Source organism: Somniosus microcephalus, chromosome 9, assembly GCF_052327205.1.
Source record: "Somniosus microcephalus isolate GS21.2 chromosome 9, FLI_Smic_1.0, whole genome shotgun sequence".
Lineage (NCBI taxonomy): Eukaryota > Metazoa > Chordata > Chondrichthyes > Squaliformes > Somniosidae > Somniosus > Somniosus microcephalus.
Genome location: NC_140995.1, coordinates 124,543,135 through 124,565,907, shown reverse-complemented (window position 1 = coordinate 124,565,907; position 22,773 = coordinate 124,543,135). Strand labels below are relative to the sequence as shown.

The 22,773-nt window shown below is 46.4% G+C and overlaps 1 protein-coding gene across 1 annotated transcript in view; it reads left to right on the top strand.

The window, feature by feature from the left end:
- Window positions 1-22,773, top strand: part of LOC147112660 (ectonucleotide pyrophosphatase/phosphodiesterase family member 3) — a 156,753-nt gene that overhangs the window by 34,282 nt on the left and 99,698 nt on the right. The window contains exons 2-5 of the mRNA XM_085997123.1: window positions 7,155-7,242; window positions 9,244-9,366; window positions 18,241-18,366; window positions 22,622-22,682. Of these exons, the coding sequence (XP_085853249.1) occupies window positions 7,155-7,242; window positions 9,244-9,366; window positions 18,241-18,366; window positions 22,622-22,682 (398 nt within the window). The remainder of the gene's footprint in view (window positions 1-7,154; window positions 7,243-9,243; window positions 9,367-18,240; window positions 18,367-22,621; window positions 22,683-22,773) is intronic.

Genomic DNA, 22,773 nt, shown 5'->3' with positions numbered 1-22,773 from the left:
AATAAAGTAACTAGCAAAAGCTAGCTGTGTTCATAATCAGAATGTCTATTTATTAATGAACATAAGAAGGAGGAGGAGGAGGAGAAGACTTTGTAGAGGTGGATGAGCCAGCTGCAGCAGCACGTGAGCACATTGCTGACCGGGATGCAAGGGATGCATTAATCTTTGCCAGGTTCGCTTAGGTAGATGAATCAACTACATGTGGCTGGCACCTTCTTATCACACCATACACAATGTACAAGAACCTGTGGGTTCCTATCACTCTCACCACCATTGTTACAAATGCAAGTCGCCCTGAGCCCTCAATGTGCAACTTCCATTTCCCAGATCACATAGGCCAGAACTTCAACTGTTTGCCATCACTTCTGTTTATTCAATGCACAAAAGGATGGCAATGGCAAAAATTAAATGCAACAGAACAGAACATCCAGTGACTACCCTTGTAACTATTTATGCTTTATCTTCCACTTTCACGTGCTTCTACGTGTTGCTTCCCCTATGGCTTCAGCAGATGTGGAGGCACCTTGCTCACTTTTATGCTGCTCTTGCTTTGACACCTTTGGCGGGCATCCACTGAGTTAGCGAGCCTGTGAGGGTTCGGCAACAGTCTGCTCCTCCTTCATCTGTGCAGGGCCTGAGACGCCCATCTCAGTTGGGTGAGAACTCTGGTGGGGCTCTGACTGAGGCATGGGAGTGTGAGCGCTTGGAAAGGAGCCCCCACTTCTTTGTTGCCTGTCACCAACATCCCTCTCATGGCTCAGCCCCACTTCAGTGCTAGCAAGTGGTTTGACAGCACCTTGCTGTATATCAGGGGGGCCATGAGGACCCGTATCTGCACTGGCAGTCCAACTCAAAAGGACTTCCATGAAGCTCTGGTTTCTCAGCTCAATAGCTGCCCATCGCTCCTCCAGAGATGTCAGTCTATTCTGAACATTCACCATGTTTTCCAGACTCTGGCGACTTATTTCTTCCATGGCCGTAGCCATCCTCTCCTCTACCATAGCCATCCTTTCCAGAGAGGTAGCCATCCTTACCACGGAGGTTGCCATCCTTTCCGTGATGGTGCGTTCATGCGCCATTACCTCCCCAAAGGCTCTGCTCATGTTCGCAATGGACTCCTCCATTCGCTCCACACTCGCAGTGATCCTGGAGACAAAACCTGCCAGAGACTCCTGCACCAGTTCCTGGAGTTCCAGCACCGCTCCCCTTCTGGATGGACCCGGAGGCACAGGGTCCACATGCAGCTGAGCCGAGCTGGGAGTGCCCTGTGGCCTCCGATGAGGACTCTCCACTGCTGTTCCTGTCTCCACCATCTGCTGATGCGCACTTGTGAGCTGTGATACACCAGGTGACAACACTACTCTATGTTGCGAAGGTCCCACCAAGGTGTGCGTCTCTGCGCTGGTGCTGGGTACGCTGAATTCTGCTGATGCTGCGCCCTCCGAGGGTGCAGGCTCCTCTGAGGAGTCTTCTGCCTCAGGCTCTTCCTCCTGGACAGTGGGGAGGGGGGCTCTCGATGGTCCTGTGGGAGAGTAAAGGCATGAGTTAGACATGTGATTTTAATGTAGCATGCACATGGAATTGTGTAGATGATCATAAGTCATTCTGTATGAGCATCAGATGCCATATCAGTCACTCATGCAATGTAAATGAGAGAGATGCAAATCTATTCTGTCACCAGCTTGCTCTGCTATGCCCGTCTGACTATCCCCCACTTCCACATCCTCATCACCTCCAATGATCTCCAGGGCCGCCTCCTCAGCGTTGGTGAGATGGGTTATGGAAGGTGGCCCTCCTCCTGTCTTAGCCCTCTCCCTCATATTGTGGGCTCTCTTTTCCTGCAATGAGGGAGACAAGTGGAGTTTGAGTGAGAATGATGGAGTGAGTGTAGAGAATCCATAGCATAGATGCTTAGGAGGAGTCAAAGATGGGGTGAGGTGCCAAGACCAAGGGCCCTCCCTGTGCGTTGTTAATTGTTGTCATAGCATCACAGTGATAGGGAGTGCGAGGGGTGCATAGTGGCATGGTAGAGTGATTCTGTACATAGAGAGAGAGGGATGGTTAAGGGTGCAAGGGATGTAAGGGTAAAGTGGGATGTACAGGAGTAGGTTGGCAATGTAGAGTGCTGATGATGAGAGGCAATGGGGAGCAGAGTGAGGCCAAGTGTGATGTTATACTCAATTTTCCTAAGCTGACCAGGTCATTGAACCTTTTTCTGCACTGCACCCAGGTTCAAGGGCACATTGAGGTAGTCATGGCAGCAGTTGTAACAGGCAAATCCAGCAGCAGCAGTTTAACAGGCAAATCCAGCAGCAAATAATGCGAAAATGAACCAAGGCTGCACGGGCCCCTTAAATGCAGCTGGCTCAGACGTTAGCAGAGGCGAGTTCCAGACCCAAAACACTAATTGGGCCAGGGGAGCGCACACGCAGGGACTCAATTGCCCAATTAGGGCAAAATCGCAAATTTTTACCGGCTGAAAGCGGCGGCAGGATCAGAACCCGCTGACCACCTGACCTGCGCCCAACCCACCACCAATGCGAAAATCGCGGCCACTATTCTACCAGTTCTGCAGTAAGTCTTTTCTTGGTATTTTATTCAAAATTAGCTGATCAGCATGGAAAAGTCATTCATTCATAGTTAGCACTTGAATTAAACATTCGCCCAAAGTAAATCATTTGTGGTTGATCACAGCTATTTTCTAAATGTGGTGTGTTTTCCACTCCAGACTTTGCACTGCTACAAGTATCTCCCTTTGTGAGCAGATTTTGATCTAAATACATGATTTAAGTGCGAGTTGCTGCAAATTTTCCTCCAGGTGCTATTTTTGACTGATTAACATGATGCCCTGGAGTGATTGTTTACAATTTAAGGCTAGTGTTAATGCAGACCAAATTAATTTAAAGGATAATTGAGAACACAAGCCACACTACAATCAGAAGCTACTATATCTTGTCCAACATAGCAACATCTTCAAATTAGCTGTGTTCCTGATTAATTAAGGTAGAAATCGGACTTTGTTGTGCTCGCTTAAAACAAGCGCAATGAGAGCTAATACTGGGGACTTGCGTCCTATGCCATGAGGACGGCCGACCCGACATTGCTTTGGACTATTGTTGGGCCCCTTACATATGTAAATGAGGGCCTCGCATCTGTTTTAGTTCTGGTCTGCTAAATTGGAGTCCGATGAGCGGAGCAGGCTTCTTCAGTAGTCACTGTGACCTAAGTTTTTTTTAACTCGCAGGAATGCCCCCCTCGACTCCACAGCGCTCATGATCATTGCCCCCCCACCCCCACCGCACTTTGTTACCACTCCACCCTCCGCCCCTCCCCCACCCCCGCCGCACCTTGTTACCACTCCACCCTCCGCCCCTCCCCACCCCGCCGCACCTTGTTACCACTCCACCACTCCACCCCCCCACCCCCGCCGCACCTTGTTACCACTCCACCTTCCGCCCCTCCCCCACCCCACCGCACCTTGTTACCACTCCACCCTCCGCCCCTCCCCACCCCACCGCACCTTGTTACCACTCCACCCTCCCCCTCCCCCACCCCACCGCACCTTGTTACCACTCCACCCCCCCACCCCCGCCGCACCTTGTTACCACTCCACCCTCCCCCTTCCCCACCCCGCCGCACCTTGTTACCACTCCACCCTCCGCCCCTCCCCCACCCCCGCCGCACCTTGTTACCACTCCACCCTCCCCCTCCCCCACCCCACCGCACCTTGTTACCACTCCACCCTCCACCCCTCCCCCACCCCCGCCGCACCTTGTTACCACTCCACCCTCCGCCCCTCCCCCACCCCCACCGCACCTTGTTACCACTCCACCCTCCCCCACACCCCGCTCCTGGGACTTACCTTAGGGCTGCTGCTACTGAGGCAATCTGCGATGGAATTAATTTACTTAAAAGGGCTGAGCAGCCTGTGATGGTGCAACAGGTGCCAGCAGATTGCCCAAATAATGTAAATGAATTTTGATCCGGCCTAGTGCCTCCCGGTTGGGGCACACACTAATGGCGCACCACTGATTTTGTGCCCAAAAATGGGCCATAACCAATTTCCACCCCTTTGTGCCTGTGTCAAGTCAAAATATCTCAGACACGGATAATGTGACACAGTGACGCTTTTCTTGATAAGTGAATTTATTCATATGCGGATACTTTGGAAATATATCTAATGCAAGCTTACTCTGCCTGGACAACTTAAATTTTGCAATTAAGGGTGCGGTTTGATACTGTACCAGCTTTAAGTTGGTGAGTCACTCCAGTCAAGTGGGTCAAGGAGCAAAATGTGTAGCTTCAAGCGCCTTAGGTAAGTGTACAAATGGAAAATGTGCATGCAAAGAAAGTCCTCTGCATTTATAGAACACCTTTAACATAGGAAAATGTCTCAAGTCACTTCACAAAAGCATAATCAGACAACAATGGACATTGAGCCAAAGAATGAGACATTAGGAGGGGTGACTAAAAACTTGGTAAAAACGGCGGGTCTTAAGGAGTGGCAGAGAGGTTTACAAAGGGAATTCCAGACGAGAGGGCCTAGATGGCTGAAGGCATGGCCATCAATGGTGAGGCAAAGGTTGGGGGGTAAGATGCAGAAGATGCCAGAGTCGGAGGAATGCAGAGTTTTCGGACAGTTGTAGGGCTGGACGAAGGTTCAGAGATAGGGAGAGGTGAGGCCATGAAACGATTTAAACACAAGGATGAGAATTTTTAATTTGAGGTATTTGGGGACTGGTAGCCAATGTAGGTCAGCAAGCACAGGGGTAATTGGTGAGCAGGCCTTGGTGTTGGATAGGATTTGGTTGTTGGTGGCCAATCATCTCAGTCCCAGGACATCACTGCAGAAGTTCCTCAGGGCAATATCCTAGGCCCAACCATCTTCAGCTGCTTCATCAATGACATTCCCTCCATCATAAGGTCAGAAGTGGGGATGTTCGCTGATGATTGTACAGTGTTGAGTTCCATCCGCAACTCCTCAGATAATGAAGCCGTCCACGTCCGCATGCAGCAAGACCTGGACAACATTCAGGCTTGGGCTGATAAGTGGCAGGTAACATTCACACTACACAAGTGCCAGGCAATGACCATCTCCAACAAGAGAGAGTTTAACCACTGCCCCTTGACATTCAATGGGATTACCATCGCCGAATCCCCCACCATCAACATCCTAGGGGGTCACCATTGACCATAAACTCAACTGGACCAGCCACATAAATACTGTGGCAACAAGAGCAGGTCAGAGGCTGGGTATTCTGCGGCGAGTGTCTCACCTCCTGACTCCCCAAAGCCTTTCCACCATCTGCATGGCACAAGTCAGGAGTGTGATGTAATACTCTCCACTTGCCTGGATGAGTGGAGCTCCAACAACACTCAAGAAGCTCGACACCATCCAAGACAAAGCAGCCCGCTTGATTGGCACCCCATCCACCACCTTCGACATTCACTCCCTCAACCACTGGTGTACCGTGCCTGTAGTGTGTACCATCTACAAGATGCACTGCAGAAACTCGCCAAGGCTTCTTTGACAGCACCTCCCAAACCCGCGACCTCTACCATCTAGAAGGACAAGGGCAGCAGGTGTATGAGAACACCATCACCTGCAAGTACCCCTCCAAGTCACACACCATCCTGATTTGGAAAGATATCGCCGAACCTTCATTGTTGCTGGGTCAAAATCCTGGAACTCTCTCCCTAATAGCACTGTGGGAGTATATTCACTTCACAGATTGCAGCGGTTCAAGAAAGAGGTTCACCACCACCTTCTCAAGGGCAATTTAAGGTCAATAGTACTTCATTGGCTGTAAAGCACTTTGGGACGTCCGGTGGTTGTGAAAGGCGCTATAGAAATGCAAATCTTTCTTTCAATTAGGGATGGGCACTAAATGCTGGCCTTGGCAATGACGTTCACATCCCATGAATTAATTTAAAAAAATCTACTGTACATGTCAGTACATCATGATTCAGCAAAGTTTTTAAAACATATAAGTTGTACATTTTGAAAATTCTCCAGGGTTATAATTTTTATCCCCAAGAATCCTTAGCTCAGGTTATATTAATTGTAGTAATACGCTGAGAATTTCTAGTATTTATGGATTTAATCTCAACAGAGCTTTGGGCCAGATTTTCAGTGTGCCATGAGGCGGGCTTTTAGGCGTGTGGGGGGCAAAAATCCTGAATTCGGGGGTCCCGACACCATCCCGCCCAAAACCCGCCTCCACGTAAGTTTCAAAGGAGGTGGGTACCCGTCCCGCACTGGGACCCGCCAACCTGAGGCGGGAAGGGATTAGTGCCAATTAACTGCCTGTTAACAGGTAGTTAACAGGCAGTTTTTAGCCTAATCCCTATTTTGAGGGGTGTCATGTGGGATTCCCGACGGCTCCACACCTCGCCAGGTTAGAGCAGGCGGGCCGTCGGGTTGAAGGACTTGGAGTGGTCGAGATGTCGGTGTTCAGGTGAGTGATGGGTGCATGAGTGCAAAGGTAAGTGTGTTTGGTGTGTCTAAAGTGTGTAAAGAAGTTTAAATTACCTGTACTTACCTTAACAGCCTTTCTTCCGCCAGGTGTCGGGAGTCCATCACTTAGCCGGCACTGAAAGCTGAATGGCTGCGAGCTGTCAAAAGTGACAGCCTGCAGCTTTCAGTGCCGGTGACAGTTCTAACTGAATTCTAACAGCTGTGAAACACTGATATTTCATCTGTCAAAAACGCTCGACAGATGAAATTTCAGTCTTTGACGTCACCTGTTGCCAAGTGGCCCTTAATTGGCCTGCTGAGCCCACTGGGTGGGCTCAACAAGGTCAATCAAGGGAAAATCGCGTGGATTGGCCGGATGTCGATGGAGGCGGGACTAAAACCCGAAAGTTGTAGTCCCGCCTCCTTCCTGACTGCTGAATGAAAATCCAGCCCTATGTCAAAACAAATTAATTTACATTGTACATTGATTTCAGAAGAGGACTATAAATGTGCCACACCTATTTCATAAACATTCATTTTTGCAAGATTTCTTGGAAGGATATTTTCAGTAACATAAGACATTTTCATCTTTGAACCTAAGATTGCAATGTGCTGTAATTAGAAATTTTATGAGTTGTTACTATATTTCATGATTGTTATCTTGTTGAGCTAATGAGGTGACAACATTTCTTGGCAGGTGCTGCTTGTCTGTTTGGTTGTAATATCTCTTGGACTTGGACTTGGACTGGGTCTGAGACGTCTGCCGGCTTCTGTTGAAGAAAAAGGTGATTCTTTACACAATTCATTAACAACCTGTTGGTGGGGCCACTGCTTAGGCCGCAGCAGCCAATGAGTGGAGCAGGAACGGCACCTGCTCTGTTCAATCCAAACCACAAACCTCAAACAGGCGATAGGCCCCTCGTTTAAATATGCAAGGGGCCTAACGCTGCGGCCGCCTACAAAGCTGCCTTTACAAATTGGCATGTATATGGAGTACAATTACTTATGCCCTTTGGTACCTCACCCATGTGGCCATAATTGATTTACTGGCCTTTATAATAATTTCCAGCACACTAATCAGCTGCAGTGATGTCAAAGCCAAGCCCAATCATGTCCTTGCACAACATCCATGCTACCAGCAGCGATAACCGGATAGCAATCAGCAGCAAGAATCTTGAACAATTTTCCCATTGTAAGCCAGGGTAATGAATCCAATTGTAGCACCCTTACTGCCACCCTGACTGAGATTGGGAATTAAACCTAGGACTTCCTGATCTGTATTGCTCATCTGATCATTGAATTGACTCTGTTGAGTTGAACTTGTTCATTTTCAGCATCTTTTCCTCCTTTTTGATTATTATCTCTTTCCTGCACCCCTTTCCCAAGTCAGACTATTTTATAGGCCAGATGTTTCTATTTTGAAGACTATTATGAAGTATTTCACAATTGAAACTGGTTGCCAGTTTGTTCAACTGTAGACAGCTGTGTTCCAATATGTGGCCACAAATTTAGTTTTGCTCATCGTTGCTCTGCCTATCATGTTTCTGCTTTCCCAAAGATAGCCAGTGGTGTATCTCTGTCCAAGTGAACATTCTTCATGTGTAAGCTTAGAGAGTGAGTTTTTTTCAAACATGAAAACCATCAAAACTCCAAACCTGAACTTGCCAAAACCACACATTCCAGAAAGGGTCATTGAAGTCATCAGCAGTGGGAACCCTGGCTAATTCTTTTCCAACATAACCTACTGCAGACAATTGTAATGATCCCATCACAATGGCCCAGTAATTCAGGTCCCCACGGGTGAGTACGCGCTGGGTACTCACGCGTAGGCCCAACGAAAGTGCCAGTTTCGTGCATGCACTGCGCATGCGCAGGAAACCGAAACTTCCGTTCCCTTAAAGGAAGGGGTTCACAGGTCAAAGACATGCGCCGGAGAGGCAGCGCGTACGCCTGGAACTTATGTTTTTTTTGCAGCTTTCTCCGGGAGGCTAAGTCTCCAGGAGTTACACTTTTAAAAAGCAGGCGCAAGGCCTGCTTTTAATAAGGTAAGTGGTGAATTAAGTAAAATTAAAACATTTTTTCCACAGGTTTATTATTTTTAAATACTTTAAAGAAAGGTAAGTTTATTTTTAGCCCCATTAAAAACTGTAATTAACTTTTTCAAAAATTTAAATTATTGTTTAAAATAGTTATTTTATGTAATTTATAGTTATTTTAAAAATGTGAGTTTTAAAAAATTTATTTGAAGTTTTAGTGATGTTTTGGGGCTGATTTGTATTTATAGTTTTGACAGCTCTTCCTGTCAAATTTATGAATGGGCATTCCCTGCTACCATTGGCTCTCCATGGCCCATGTGATCCCAGGGGACGCTTCGAACTAACTGCGCCCCAGGATACACAAGCACTGTGCGCCGGCAGTTGGAGGAGGCCCAGGATCGGAATCCCACGCAGGCGCACAGCACAACGGCCGGCGCGCTAGGTAAGTACAGGTTGGGAGCTTGCACCCGCGGGAAGCCCCCGACCCGAATTTCTGGGCCAATGTCTGCTGAGGTCAGTTGCATCAGTGCAGAGAAGAAATTCACTCTGGGACCTTTCTGGACCAATACCAGATGAAGCGTCCACTTACTGACTGAACAATGAATGGTTCCTTTATTTAGCTTTAATGTAATTTTAGACCTCCACAAGCTTAAATTCTATTGAAAATGAACTTATTCCTTGACAAACAGAGTTGACTTACCATGATCCCATGTATTATTATCTTGTATAATGACCAATTAATGTTTCCAGTTAGCTGCAGAAACCAATGTTACACACCCTTTAATGAGGAAGTCAGTGGCTGTCGTTGTGACAGTCCCTGTACAGAAACTGGCAGCTGTTGCTGGGACTTTGAAGAAATCTGTCTTCAGCCAGGTAAGAAAGAGTTCATTCAACAAACATTTTAAATATAGTTTCTCCAAAACTTCTTTCTCTTTCTCTCCTTCCTCATCATTCATTATATTTATTGAAAAACTTTCGATACTGGTAGGTAGAAAAATGTGTTTGAAGTTCCTGTTCTTTCATGTGACTATTTCTGAACAGTGGTTTGGGATATATTTTGGTTTGTTAAAGAAAAATTATTTTACTGAACTGTCATTATAATCAAATAATGGTTTAGAGTCATAGGGCTGAATCTTAACTGCAATAAATGGATGGGTTGGTGTCAGGTCAAAGGCTAAAATTCAAAAAATCTGAAACACGTCCCCAACCTGCCCACTTCCGGTTTTAACAGAGGCGGGACGAGGGGTGGGCGACCAATCCGCTTGTGGGAAGCGGGTTAGTTATTTAAATATTATAATGGCACTGCCTGTGGGCCAGGAAGAGCAGGAGTGTTTCCTCCAGGCCCAACAAGCTACCAGGTAACCCCGCCCCCGTGATCTGTCTGCTCTGCCCACCCAACCATCGGACCCCCCTGACCACTATTGGACCCTCCGATCACCATCTGCTCCCCCCAACCACCACTGGACCCCCCACGATTGGGACCGTACCCCGCCTTCCACACCCCCACCCCCGCAATCATTAATGGAGCCCTGCAGTTAAAAACTGCAAGACATTTGGGAAACCCATTCTTCCAGGTTTCCCGACCTCACAACAGCATCCCCACATGGGATTCGCCTCCGAGTTAAAATCCAGGCCATAGAATCAGAAATTACAGAACAGAGGAGGCACTTCAATCCATTGTGCCTGTGCCACTGCTAACTCTTCAACTAAGTCTATCGATCTAATTCCATTTTCCTGCCCTTACCCATATCCTTCTATATTCTTTTTAAAATACTTATCCAAATCCCTTTTAAATGATTTTATAGGCTCTGCCTCAAAATACACTTCTGATAAAGTATTACATGTTCTAATAAACTTCTGTGTGAAAATATTTCTTCTCAATTTCCCTTTCATTCTCCTAGCGATGACCCTCAATTAATGCCGCATTGTTAACAATTCACTAACAAGTGGAAATAGTCTTTAATTATTTAGTGATGTAATAAAACTCACTACGCACTTGGTTTGAGCATAAAGCAAGGCTTTAATCAACTTGTTTCAGAACATGGAGGTCTAGTTGTACTTCACTAGTTCCTTGTCTTACAAAATGTCCCTGGGCAAGCTGGGCCCACACCCGAGTATTTATACTCCTTGGACGGCGCCACCAGCTGGCCGTCCAGTGTTATTTCATGAGTAGTTTCTTTATGATGATGAGATTTATAATATTCTTCTTGCCTAAAAGATTTGGAAGTCTGATGACTTCCTCTTAACGGATTAGGCGGACCACGAATAGCCGCAGTCTTTTAGATCTTTATTTATGGCTAGAAGGCACATCTCCCCGGACCGTGTCTTGGTCCCTGGGCTGCTTGATCCGTACCGGTGGATCGACAGGGCTCGTGTTGCCCTGATCGACCCGAGGGAGGCTGGGGAGATCGTGACTCCAGGTGCGGGTCCCCACAGGCGCAGAGCTGGCTTCACCCTGTTTGATAGCCGGGGATTGACCGGCGTCCTGGCCTCGGATGGCCATCCCACGGGGAGCGCTCAGCTCCCCGATTTGGATCCGCTAGGGCAGCCGGCAGATCTCTCGATGTCCCAGGTAGGGCGTCATCTTCGAGGGAGCACAGAGTGTCGGCATCATCACCGTGGGTCCCTCTATCAGTTGGGTCCGTGGAACTGGCTGGACAGGGAGCCAGGTCCCAGAGTGAAACAGTGGACTCCCGGTCATCAGGGTACCGCATGTGCACGTACGTGGGATTGACATCCGTGAGTTCTACCTCGTCGACGAGGGGATCGTTTTTAGAAGATCGGATGAATCTTCGGAGCAGCACGGGGCCGAGAGCTGCCAACCATGACGGTAGGGACATCCCATGAGTGGAGCGATGCTGGAAGCTGAAGAATCGCTCGTGAGGTGTGACATTGGTGGACGTAGAAAGAAGAGACCTGATGGAATGCAACACGTCAGGGGGCATAGTTTCCCACTGCTGGTCTGGTAGGTTGCGTGACCTCAGTGCAAGACGAACAGCATTCCAAATGATAGCGTTGTATCTCTCAACCTGTCCGTTACCAATGGGATGGTACGGTGTCGTTTTACTTGTGGCGATTCCCTGTTGGGAACTTTTGAGTTCGCTTGACATGAAGGAGGGACCTCGATCAGAGTGGATGAAATTGGCTGTACCGCAAAGGGAAAAGACTTGATCAAGGCATTTGATCACTGTGGAAGTAAGCACATTGGGACAGGGGAAAGCAAAGGGAAAGCGTGAATATTCGTCCACCATAGTAAGTAAGTAGCTGTTTCGCATTGAGGAAGGCAATGGCCCTTTAAAGTCAATGCTGAGTCGCTGCCTAGGCTGCATAGTGTGTATGAGCAAGCCATCCGATGGACGGAAGAATTGCGGTTTTAATTCTGCACAAATTCTACAGGAGGAGCATGTTCTTTTCACATCTTCCGTAGAAAATGGGAGATTTTTAGATCGCACAAAGTGCAACATATGGGTAACGCCAGGATGGCATAAGTCAGTATGAAGATCCGCAAGAGTCGAAGTTGACATAGAAGAGCAGAATGCCTGCGTGAGGGTATCCGGGGCCACATTCTCTTTCCCGGTCGATAATGTATGGTGTATCCAAAGGCGGCCAATTCCATCCTCCAGAGTTGTATTTTGTTATTCTTGATCTTAGTGCGTTTTTGGTTATCCAGCATAAAGGCCACGGAGCGCTGCTCGGTTATAAGTGTGAAATGGCGACAAGCGAGAAAATGACTCCATTTACGTACAGCTTCGATGATGGCCGTAGCCTCCTTCTCGACAGGAGGATAATGGAGCTCGCTACCCTGCAAAGTTCTGGACAGAAATGCAACGGGTCGACCACCTTGATTCAAGGTAGCAGAGATCGCCACATCCGATGCATCGCACTCGACCACGAAAGAAAGATTTTCATCAATGGAACGAAGCATGGCTTTTTCCAGTTGTCACTTGAGGAGGTTGAAAGCTGAAATAACCGTTGCCTCCAATGGAAATGACTTTGCGTGAAGCATGGGCTGGATCTTGTCGGAGAAGTGGGGTATCCATTTTGCATACTAGGCGAACATGCCAAGTGCCCGATGAAGCGAGACGAGATTCGTAGGGAGAGGGAGCTCCTGAAGCGGACGAAGTCGCTCCAGATCCGGTTTGATGACACCGTTGCCCATCCAGTAGCCAAGGATGTTGACTGATGGTACTGATTTCACAGATTTGGACTCATTTAAGGTTAAGTTGTGATGACGGTGAACGTCAAAATATTTCTGGAGATTGGCATCATGCTCCTGGCCATGACCAGCAATGGTGATATTATCCAGATATGGAAAAGTGTCCATTAAGTTCTCCTGTTTGACTAGGCTATCCATTGCCCGTTGAAAGATGGCCACCCCATTGGTGACCCCAAATGGAAGGCGACAAAACTGGTAAAGCCGACCATTGGCCTCAAAGGCCATATACTTTTTGTCAGAGCCCTTTAACGGTACTTGATGATATGCGCTCTTTAAATCAAAAGTTGAAAATACCTTGTAGTTGGCAAGGTTATTGACTATGTCATCGATGCGTGGTAGTGGGTAGGCATCCAGGTCAGTATACTGATTAATAGTTTGTGAGTAATCGATGCAAAGACCTTTCTTGTGTTGCTTCAGAGGATTTTTAACAATGACGACTTGAGCCTGCCAGGAAGATGAACATGGCTCAATGATACCGTCAGCTAGAAGGCGAGAGATTTCTGTCTCGATAAAGGATCGATCATCTTGGCTGAAACATCGTGATTTAGTGACTATGGGCTCACGTCGGGGGGAAAGATTGGCAAACAAGGAGGGCTCGTCGAGCGAAGCCGCCAAACGCACACAAAACGATACTTTGGAAATAGTAAGCTCCGGCTTTGACCCTCCAAACTCGAAAGTGAGTCTTTTGTGTTGTTTCTGGAAATCCTGTCCCAGGAGCATGTCACTGCATAGGTTTTTGAGCACCCCGAGCCGGGTGGAGAAATAAGTGCGGCCATTGAGAATAAGGTTGACAAGACAAAAGCCGGAAGAATTGGTGGTCAGTGTCGTCAGAGCCATTGCAATTTCCCTGTCTGAGGGGTAAATACGCAGTTTTAGCTTACTGACCACCCGCTCACTAATGAAGCTGTCAGAGCTGCATGAGTCGATTAGTGCACTCAAAATGTCTCCATTTACCGAAACCTTCATGGCTGCATGGGACAGACTTAGGGGAAAAACAGCTGTGGTGGCAGGAGGGGCAGTTTTACCCTTGACAGCTGTAACCTTAGTAGTGGTTCTTGGGGGAGGAGCAGTTTTATAGATAGTAGCTGCAAAACTAACAGGAGCTCTCGAGAGGTATACCTTAGAAAAGTGGCCTTTCTTACTAACAGAGGCTCTTGACTGGCTTACTTTAGAAAAGTGACCTTTCTTGCTGTAATGATTGCAGGTTGCATTACGAGCGGGACAAAATTTCCTATAATGGAACGGACCTCCACAGAAGACACACTTCCTTCCAGATTGCCAAGATGCTGCTAGAGCGGGGTCATCATCAGTGAAGGCTTCTAGGGTAGGGTTGTCATCCGCTAGGTTAGAGTCATCATCAGTGAGGGCTTCCACCCGAGACCTATCAAAGGAGTCATTAAAAGTGATAGCAGCAGTCCTTGCACGAGGTAAAAGATAGGTATCTGCATTCCTCTTTGCTAAGTCCAGGGAACATTCCTGGTCATAGGCAGCCTGTAATTCGAGGGTTTTATTCTCCAACAGACGCTGGCGTATGAAGGGAGACGCGATCCCATTAATAAAGGAATCACAAAATAACTCCTCCTGGTACTGCTCAGCTGTGACATCTTTAAGATTACAATCCTTGCTGAGCCTGCGAAGTTTCTGAAGGAATTCGTCAAGTGATTCCCCGGGTTGTTGTCGAGTTGTGGCCAGTAGATGCCGAGCAAAAATTTCGTTTGGGGCCTTAACATATAGTCGCTGTAATATTAGGATAGCGGAGTCATAGTCTACACAGTCTTCGATATAGTCAAACACATGAGGAGATACATAATTGGCAAGTATCTCTAATTTATCAGGAACATTCTCACCACACACCCTGAGGAAGTTGCTGAAAGTACCAGTGTTTCCATACCTTAGCAGTTGTAGGTGAATTCGGGTCCAGGTCAAGACGGGCGGGTCTGAGTAGTTTGTCCATGATGGATTGATTACTATGCAAGAGTTCTCTTCTGCAATTGAAGTCATAGCTGGTTGTTCCTGAAATCACTCAGAGCATGGAGTCGATATCAAGTTAATTAAATTGATGTAATAAAACTCACTACGCACTTGGTTTGAGTATAAAGCAAGGCTTTAATCAACTTGTTTCAGAACATGGAGGTCTAGTTGTACTTCACTAGTTCCTGTCTTACAAAATGTCCCTGGGCAAGCTGGGCCCACGCCCGAGTATTTATTCTCCTTGGACGGCGCCACCAGCTGGCCGTCCAGTGTTATTTCATGAGTAGTTTCTTTATGATGATGAGATTTATAACATTTAGTATCAAAAGCTTTCATAATTTTGAAAATCTCTAATAAATCCCATCTTAAATTTCTCCCTTCCACTGAAAAAAAGACCATTGGGCCTAAAAATTCAGTTGCTTTGCGCCTCCCGTTAGTGCCCTAAGAGGGCGCAAATGGGGTGCAGAGCAACTAGCACCTGGGCGCGGCGCCGCCAATGCCTCCCACGAAATTCAGCTGGAGGTTAGTGGCGGCGGTAACCGTTAGCGCCCCGCAGCGCTGCGCCGCCGGTGATGACATGATCGCTGTGAGCAGCACCCGGCTCGCGTTCTGGCCGCAATCTCCTGTAGCGCCCCCTGACTTACCGCTAGACACTATGTCCGACGGGGTCAGGGGGGCCTACCTGTGGTTGGGGCAGTGCAAATTAAAGGGGAGGTGCCGGGCGGCCATTTTTGTTGCTGGCCGCCTGCCAGTACCTGCCCCCGTTGCTGTCCCCGGCCTCCTCTGCAGCTCCCCCGCGGGGTGCCGGCTGCGCTCCATGAGCCCGGCACATCTCTTGAGTGCCAGGCTTTTTTGCCGGCTGTTCAATCCCTGGTGGCCCAGCTGGCCCAGCTGGGCCCCGGGTCGCTCTGCGCTAGCCCCTCCCCTTTAATAATGGGAGGAAGACCTGCGGTACCACAGCACGATGTGCCACAGAGCATGACGCTGCGGCACGTAGCGCCGTGATATTCACTCGCAGCGCCCCAAGAGGCAGGCAAGGTGCTTCCAGTAGTGCCCCACCTCCCTCTTGGGGCACTACCGGTGAATTCCGGCCGTGGGGACGATAATTTTTTCGGGGTGCTAAAAGTATCTCTATTTCCTAGTATCATTCTAATTCCTGGCATCATTCTAGTGAACTTTTTGGAACATAGGAACAGGAGTAGGCCATTCATCCCCTCGAGCTACATCCTTTCTATGGGTCTGATATCCTTCCTATAATGGCCAAATCAATACCCTGTACAAATTAAACAGCTCTTCCTTGCTTTTACATTCAGCATCCCTGTGTATAAAACCCAACATTCCATTAGCCTTTTTATTGGCATTTTCTACCTCCACTCTCAACTTTCAAATGCCGGTAGGAGTGCAGTTATCTAAGACCTTAAATGTCTCTGTTCCTCCACTCTGTTAGGGCTCTTTCCAATTAAGGTTTACTTCCTTTTGCTGTTCATTTCCACAAAGTTTAGTAAAAAAAAAATCTCAATTTTATGCATAATGGAAAGTATAACTCGTGCACTATTTCCAGACTACCACAGATTGTACCCAAAACAGGAAAATATAAACCTTAATCTTTGGGATGTGTTTTTCTCAGACCTGTATATCATTTTTATCTGGTGAGAGGATTGTATGTGTTATTTCACTGAGTTCTGCATTATTATTCTAAGACAATCTTATGTCTTACCTATTGCAGCTATTTACAACTTTTTTATTACTTGTAATAAATATTTTCCAATTCATGGTTTACACATTCAAGCGCTTCCATGATGAGTTGTGTTCTGAAGTTGGTGTAAATATTTCCATGTTACAAGCCATACAAATGTTAGCCGTGGCTCAGTGGTAGCACTCTTGCCTCTGAGTCCAAAGACTGGAGCACACTAAGCTGACACTCCAGTACAGTACTGAGGGAATGCTGCACAATCAGAGGTACCATCTTTTGGATGAGATGTTAAACTGAGGCCCCATCTGCCCTCTCAGCTGCATGTTAAAGATCCCATGGCACGATTAGAGGAAGGGCAGGGAATTCTTCCTGTGCCCTGGCCAATATTTAACCTAAACATCACTAAAACAGACTATCCAGTCATTAATCTCATTGCTATTTGTAAAGTTTCTGCTGTGTGGAAATTGGCTGCCTCGTTATGTCAGTGTCAGTGTCAGCAGCAGAGGTAGGAATTTATACTCTGAAGATCAAACACCGCCACACCACTTACCCCTGACACTTTATTAAATCAGCCATGAATTTACCAAACATTTGAAGTCATAGCTCAATTAATGGAATATATTATTTATAGTGTCAGTTTAGCTCCGGTGGTACACCTCTACCTCGGAGTCAGAAAGTTTAAATTAAAGTCCCACTCCAGGATTTGAGCACTGGCATAAACACGGTATTATGTTGTTCTTTTTGAACTATATGTTTGATTGGCATCTGTATTCGTTTAGACAAATGCCATTTTGAATTCTGTGAATGGTTGACCATCTAATATAGATATGAGAGATACATTCTTATAGCTTTGCTTCAATGTATCTTCAAAGACTTCAATGATATATCTGAGGCTGACTTTGTGCCAGTTTGAAGCCACGAGGAATAGGGACAACTCAGAGACTTGATGATAGTGAAGTGCCTTGCAAGACTCAGTGGAATCATAGAGCACAGAAGGAGGCCATTGGACCATCGTGCTTGTGCCGACTCTTTGAAAGAGCAATCAAATTAATCCCACTCTCCAGCTCTTTCCCCATAGCCCTGAAAATTTTTCCCCTTCAAGTACAGTCAGCGACCATATTTCAAAGTTCAGTTTTACATGGAGGGTTAGCACAGGTGATGCACTTTTATTGTTTTTGTTATTCCAAGGGGAATGGCAAATTAATTACTGTAAATCTACTGTTTGTGTTTAATACGTTTATTTATCTGTTTAATATTCAATAAATTGGATTAGGTGTTTATGGGTTAAGCCATAGTCTGATAGAGTGTTTATTATACCATCTACCTAAGTCAAGGAAATCACATGAGGGCATGGGGTACATCCAGTAAACCAGAATGCAATGACAAGGATTCTCTGTTTGATCCCTGGACTAACCACAATTACCTAGCTAGAGGCTAGGTTGCAGTGAGTAGGCATTTGTTTACAAGTGTTGGAAAAATGTAACTGTCTTAAAGTGAAGTGAGATATTAAACTGAGGGTCTGCTGCCTGTTCCAGTGGCTTATTCTTGCGCTATTGATATCTTCTGGTTCCTGACCAGTACCCCTCCCTCAAACAAAAACAGATTAACTGGTCATTCATCTTATTGTTGCTAATAGGACCTCACTATGTACAAAATGCTGGCAGTCTTTGACTACATAACAACAGTCACTGCATGCACAATAATTTATTATATGTTAACCACTTAAAATATTTCTGACGTGATAAAATGCTATTGCTTTTTAATTCAGAATGGCAAGTACATAGTAACCAGTGGTTGCCATTCTAATTGTGTGCATTTTCTTCTCCTAGTTAATAAGGTAGATTAACTGGATATGTTTGTAATTCAGCTGAGCTCTGGACATGCACCAAGTTCCGCTGTGGCGAGAAACGTTTACCCAAGAGCCACTGTTCATGCTCTGATGATTGTCTGCAAAATAATGATTGCTGCACTGATTACAAGACTGTTTGTAAAGGTAAAGAGTTTCAAATGTGCAAATTTTTACTTCCTGTAAAGCAGCAGATTGAAATTAAATTTCCAAATTATTACTACTGGTGATTTTACTATGGTCTGTCAACAGGGACTCTCCTCCTGTTAAGGTAAGAAGACCAATATTAGCTTATCAGGCAGGCTGGGCACTCACAAAAATAATTAGAGCTGAGATTCAAGGGTCAGGTCGTAGGTACTACATATAAACATACAAAAAATGCAGACAGAAAAGGACTAGTTGGTTCATAGAGTCTGCCCTATTTAGTCATTGTGCAACTAAGCACCGTGGCCCAGAATTCTCCCTACCCACTAGCAGCCGTGTAATCTCCTGGCAGGTTAAAAATAAATCTCTGGGCCAATTTATGCAAAAATACATCTGGGAAATACCCCTCTGGCCCCCAAAGTTGATCAAAAACTTGTTCCAGGAGATAACAGTGACAATGAGGTACATTCCACCTAGCTATTGGCTCTCTAACAGAAAGCAGGGAGTTGGGATAAATGGTTCATTCTCAGACTGGCAATCAGTAACTAGTGGTGTTCCGCAGGGGTCAGTGCTGGGTCCCCAACTCTTTACAATCTATATTAACGATTTGGAGGAGGGGACTGAGTGTAACATATCAAAGTTTGCAGATGATACTAAGATGGGAGGGAAAGTGGTGAGTGAGGAGGACATAAAAAACCTGCAAGGGGACATAGACAGGCTAAGTAAGTGGGCAGAGATTTGGCAGATGGAATACAATACTGGAAAGTGTGAGGTTATGCACTTTGGCAGGAAAAATCATAGAGCAAGTTATTATCTTAATGGCAAGAAACTGGAAAGTACTGAAGTACAAAGGGATCTGGGGGTCCTGGTGCACGAAACTCAAAAAGTTAGTATGCAGGTGCAGCAAGTGATCAAGAAGGCCAATGGAATGTTGGCTTTTATTGCTAGGGGGATAGAATATAAAAACAGGGAGGTATTGCTGCAGTTATACAAGGTATTGGTGAGACCGCACCTGGAATACTGCATACAGTTTTGGTGTCCATACTTAAGAAAAGACATACTTGCTCTCGAGTCAGTACAAAGAAGGTTCACTCGGTTAATCCCGGGAATGAGGGGGTGGTCATATGAGGAGAGGTTGAGTAGATTGGGACTCTACTCATTGGAGTTCAGAAGAATGAGAGGCGATCTTATTGAAACATATAAGATTGTGAAGGGGCTTGATCGGGTGGATGCGGTGAGGATGTTCCCAATGATGGGTGAAACTAGAGCTAGGGGGCACAATCTTAAAATAAGGGGCTTCTCTTTCAAAACTGAGATGAGGAGAAACTTCTTCACTCAGAGGGTGGTAGGTTTGTGGAATTTGCTGCCCCAGAAAGCTGTGGAAGCTACATCATTAAATAAATTTAAAACAGAAATAGATAGTTTCCTAGAAGTAAAGGGAGTTAAGGGTTACGGGGAGCGGGCAGGAAATTGGACATGAGTCTAGGTTCGGAATGGTCATGGCCCTGTGGGTAGTGGAGCGGGCCCAGGGGCCGTGTAGCCTGGTTCTGTTCCTACTTCTTGTGTTCTAATTCTGTGTTAGATTTCAGGAGATGGTTTTATTCCTGTTCCTGGCTGGGGTGGAGGTCGCCTTTACAGAAGGTAAGTACTGTAGAAAATATAGGGACAGTGATCTCCTGGAAGAGTTTCGATCGCCTAGATGGGTCGGAGAGGAATCACAGAATCACAGAATCACAGAAACCTCACAGTACAGATAGAGGCCATTTCGGCCCATCGAGCCTGCACCGACACATATCCCACCCAATCCCCGTAACCCCTACACCAACACATATCCCACCCTATCCACGTAACCCCACGTATTTAATCCCCCTAACACTAAGGGTCAATTTTTATCATAGCCAATCAACCTAACCCGCACATCTTTGGAATTTCCCAGATTTTTTCTCTCAAATTGGCCATTGGGTTTTTTATCTGGTTTTTTGCCTCTCCCGGGAGATCACATGGGTTCGGGTGGGATGGAGAGTGATAGAAGATTTGAGGTTAGATCAGATCAGCCATGATCTTATTGAATGGTGGAGCAGGCTTGAGGGGCCGGTTGGCCTACTCCTGCTCCTATTTCTTATGTTCTTTGTTCTTATGTTCTATGCACCCAGCGATATCGGCCAACTCCAGAAACTTGTCCAGCTCCCCTTTGAATCTTTTAGCAGTGAATCCAGAGTCATTGCATAATCCAGCAACTTATTCCAAAAGTCACCGATTGTCTGCGAAAAGAAACCGCACCTGACATCTAACATAGTTCTATTCTTCTGTAATGTACACGCATATCCTCTCGTTCTCCCTAACCTAATGCTTTTGTACAGTAAAAATACCTTTTTGAACCTATTGTGAAAGTAAGGATTTTTAAACAGTACAGTATTAATCTCGTGGTCCTTCTCTGAACCTTTCCCAGGGCCTCTATCTTCCACCATGTGAGGGGACTAGACACAGTATTCTAGATGAGGCCTAATCAAGGTCTTGTACAAGGACACTATGGTGTTTCTTGCTTTATATTGGATTGTCCTGGCTATACATCCCAATACTCTATGTGTTTTTGCTATAGCCTCTCGGTGGTATTCGGGAACCTTTAGAGACTCGTGCAGCATAACACCATGGCACTTTCCTGCTCAACAGACTTTAATTCTGAACTCAACAGAGTATACACATACTTAGTATTAGCCCTACCCTACATACATAACACTACATTTATCTACATTAAATGTTTACTGTGAGATGTGGGCCCTTTCTCTCATCACATCTAGATCGGGTTGTAATCTTTTCTCATTCAGTGTTCTGACACTGGCACAAGCCTTTGTGTTATCTGCAGACTTGCAGCCAGTGCCCGCAACACCTTCATCCAGATCAGAAAGACAGATTGTGAAGAGTAATGGTCCTAATACTGATCCGTGCGGGTCCACTCGTAACCGGTCTCCATGTCGTAATAATGACTCAGAACTATCATAGAGCAATTCACAGTTAAATCTCGTCAATTGAATGACAAAAGGCAACTGGTCCTGTGGTGTAATCTCAGTTAAAACACAAATTGAAGTATCATTTGTGTGTGGCAAGTATTTGAGACAATAGGATTCCTGCCTGTTGTAAGTACAGTTATGGGTGACGAACACAGCAAGGGGGAAAAATTCAGTATCACCCCGTTTGGGGCGCCATTATCGGCCGTGCGCAAAGTTTAGCGCCTGGCGCTAATTATCGCCTCTGACAGCAAACTTGGCTTTTATCGCCCCTGGAGGTGATTGGAGCGCTAAATCAGGCGCTTCACATCTGTCTTAAGGCGCAAAGGCCAAGGAGCTAACTCACAGCGCTGGCGAAGCTCATGTGATGTCAGTCAGCAATGGAACACAGACACACTGGCACTGGCCAATTCTTAAAGGGGAGTTCTGATGAATGGTCATCGACCTGAAACGTTAACTCTGTTTCTCTCTTCACAGATGCTGCTTGACCTGCTGAGTTTCTCCAGCATTTTCTGTTTTTATCTTAAAGGGGAGGGTCGATCTTGCTCTCCATCCACATCCTGTTCATTGCAGCCTTGAATCTCGGCCTGGAGAGACCTGTACATCAAATCTGCTGGAAAGAACAATGGAGAGGCCCAGGGAAAGAGCTCAGAGTGCAGCCCCCACAGTCTCTTCTAAATAGATACAAGGAAGGGCAAATCAAAATGAACCTGCAAAGTGCTGCTCAGTACCCAAAACTCCTTCACACAGTGTAGAATCTCTCCAGAAGTCTCTCTCTCTCTCTCTCTCAGAATGCGTGGTGCAAAAATGTCATCAACAAAAAAAGGCAGGAAGCGGTTGCCTTTAAATAGCGCTCCCCCAGTCCCTTCCTGACTGCAAAACGCTCCCCTCAACCTGTCATTGCTAGCGGCAGGCGGTAAGGCAGGGGGCGCCACTCAATATCCAGTCCGGGGCGCTACCGGGGCGTTGCGCACTCGACTGACGTCACGACCTGCCGGTGCAGGAGATCGTGGCGGTAATGTTTAGCACCGCCGCAAAATGTCTAGTCAATTTCGTGAGCAGCGTAAATATCGCCGCGCCCGGGCGCTAGTTGGTTTGTGCCCCACTTAGCGCCCTCTTAAGGCATTAATGGGTGGTGCTACCAACTGAATTTTTCCCCCCAAGAATTTAATGAAAATGTAAAGTGTGATCTGAGTGTGATAATCTCTTTCAAATTTCAAAAGCTAATTTCAGTGATTTTGCTTCTTGTCTAGCGGAAACGTCCTGGGTGGAAGATGAGTGTGAAGAAATTAGTGCTCCTCAATGTCCCGCAGGGTAAGCGATGCTATAACTCGAAGAATACATCGGCTCAATGGCTTGTGTTCTAGAGAGAGCAGGAAAAGGCAGCTGCACTTAGAATTACAAA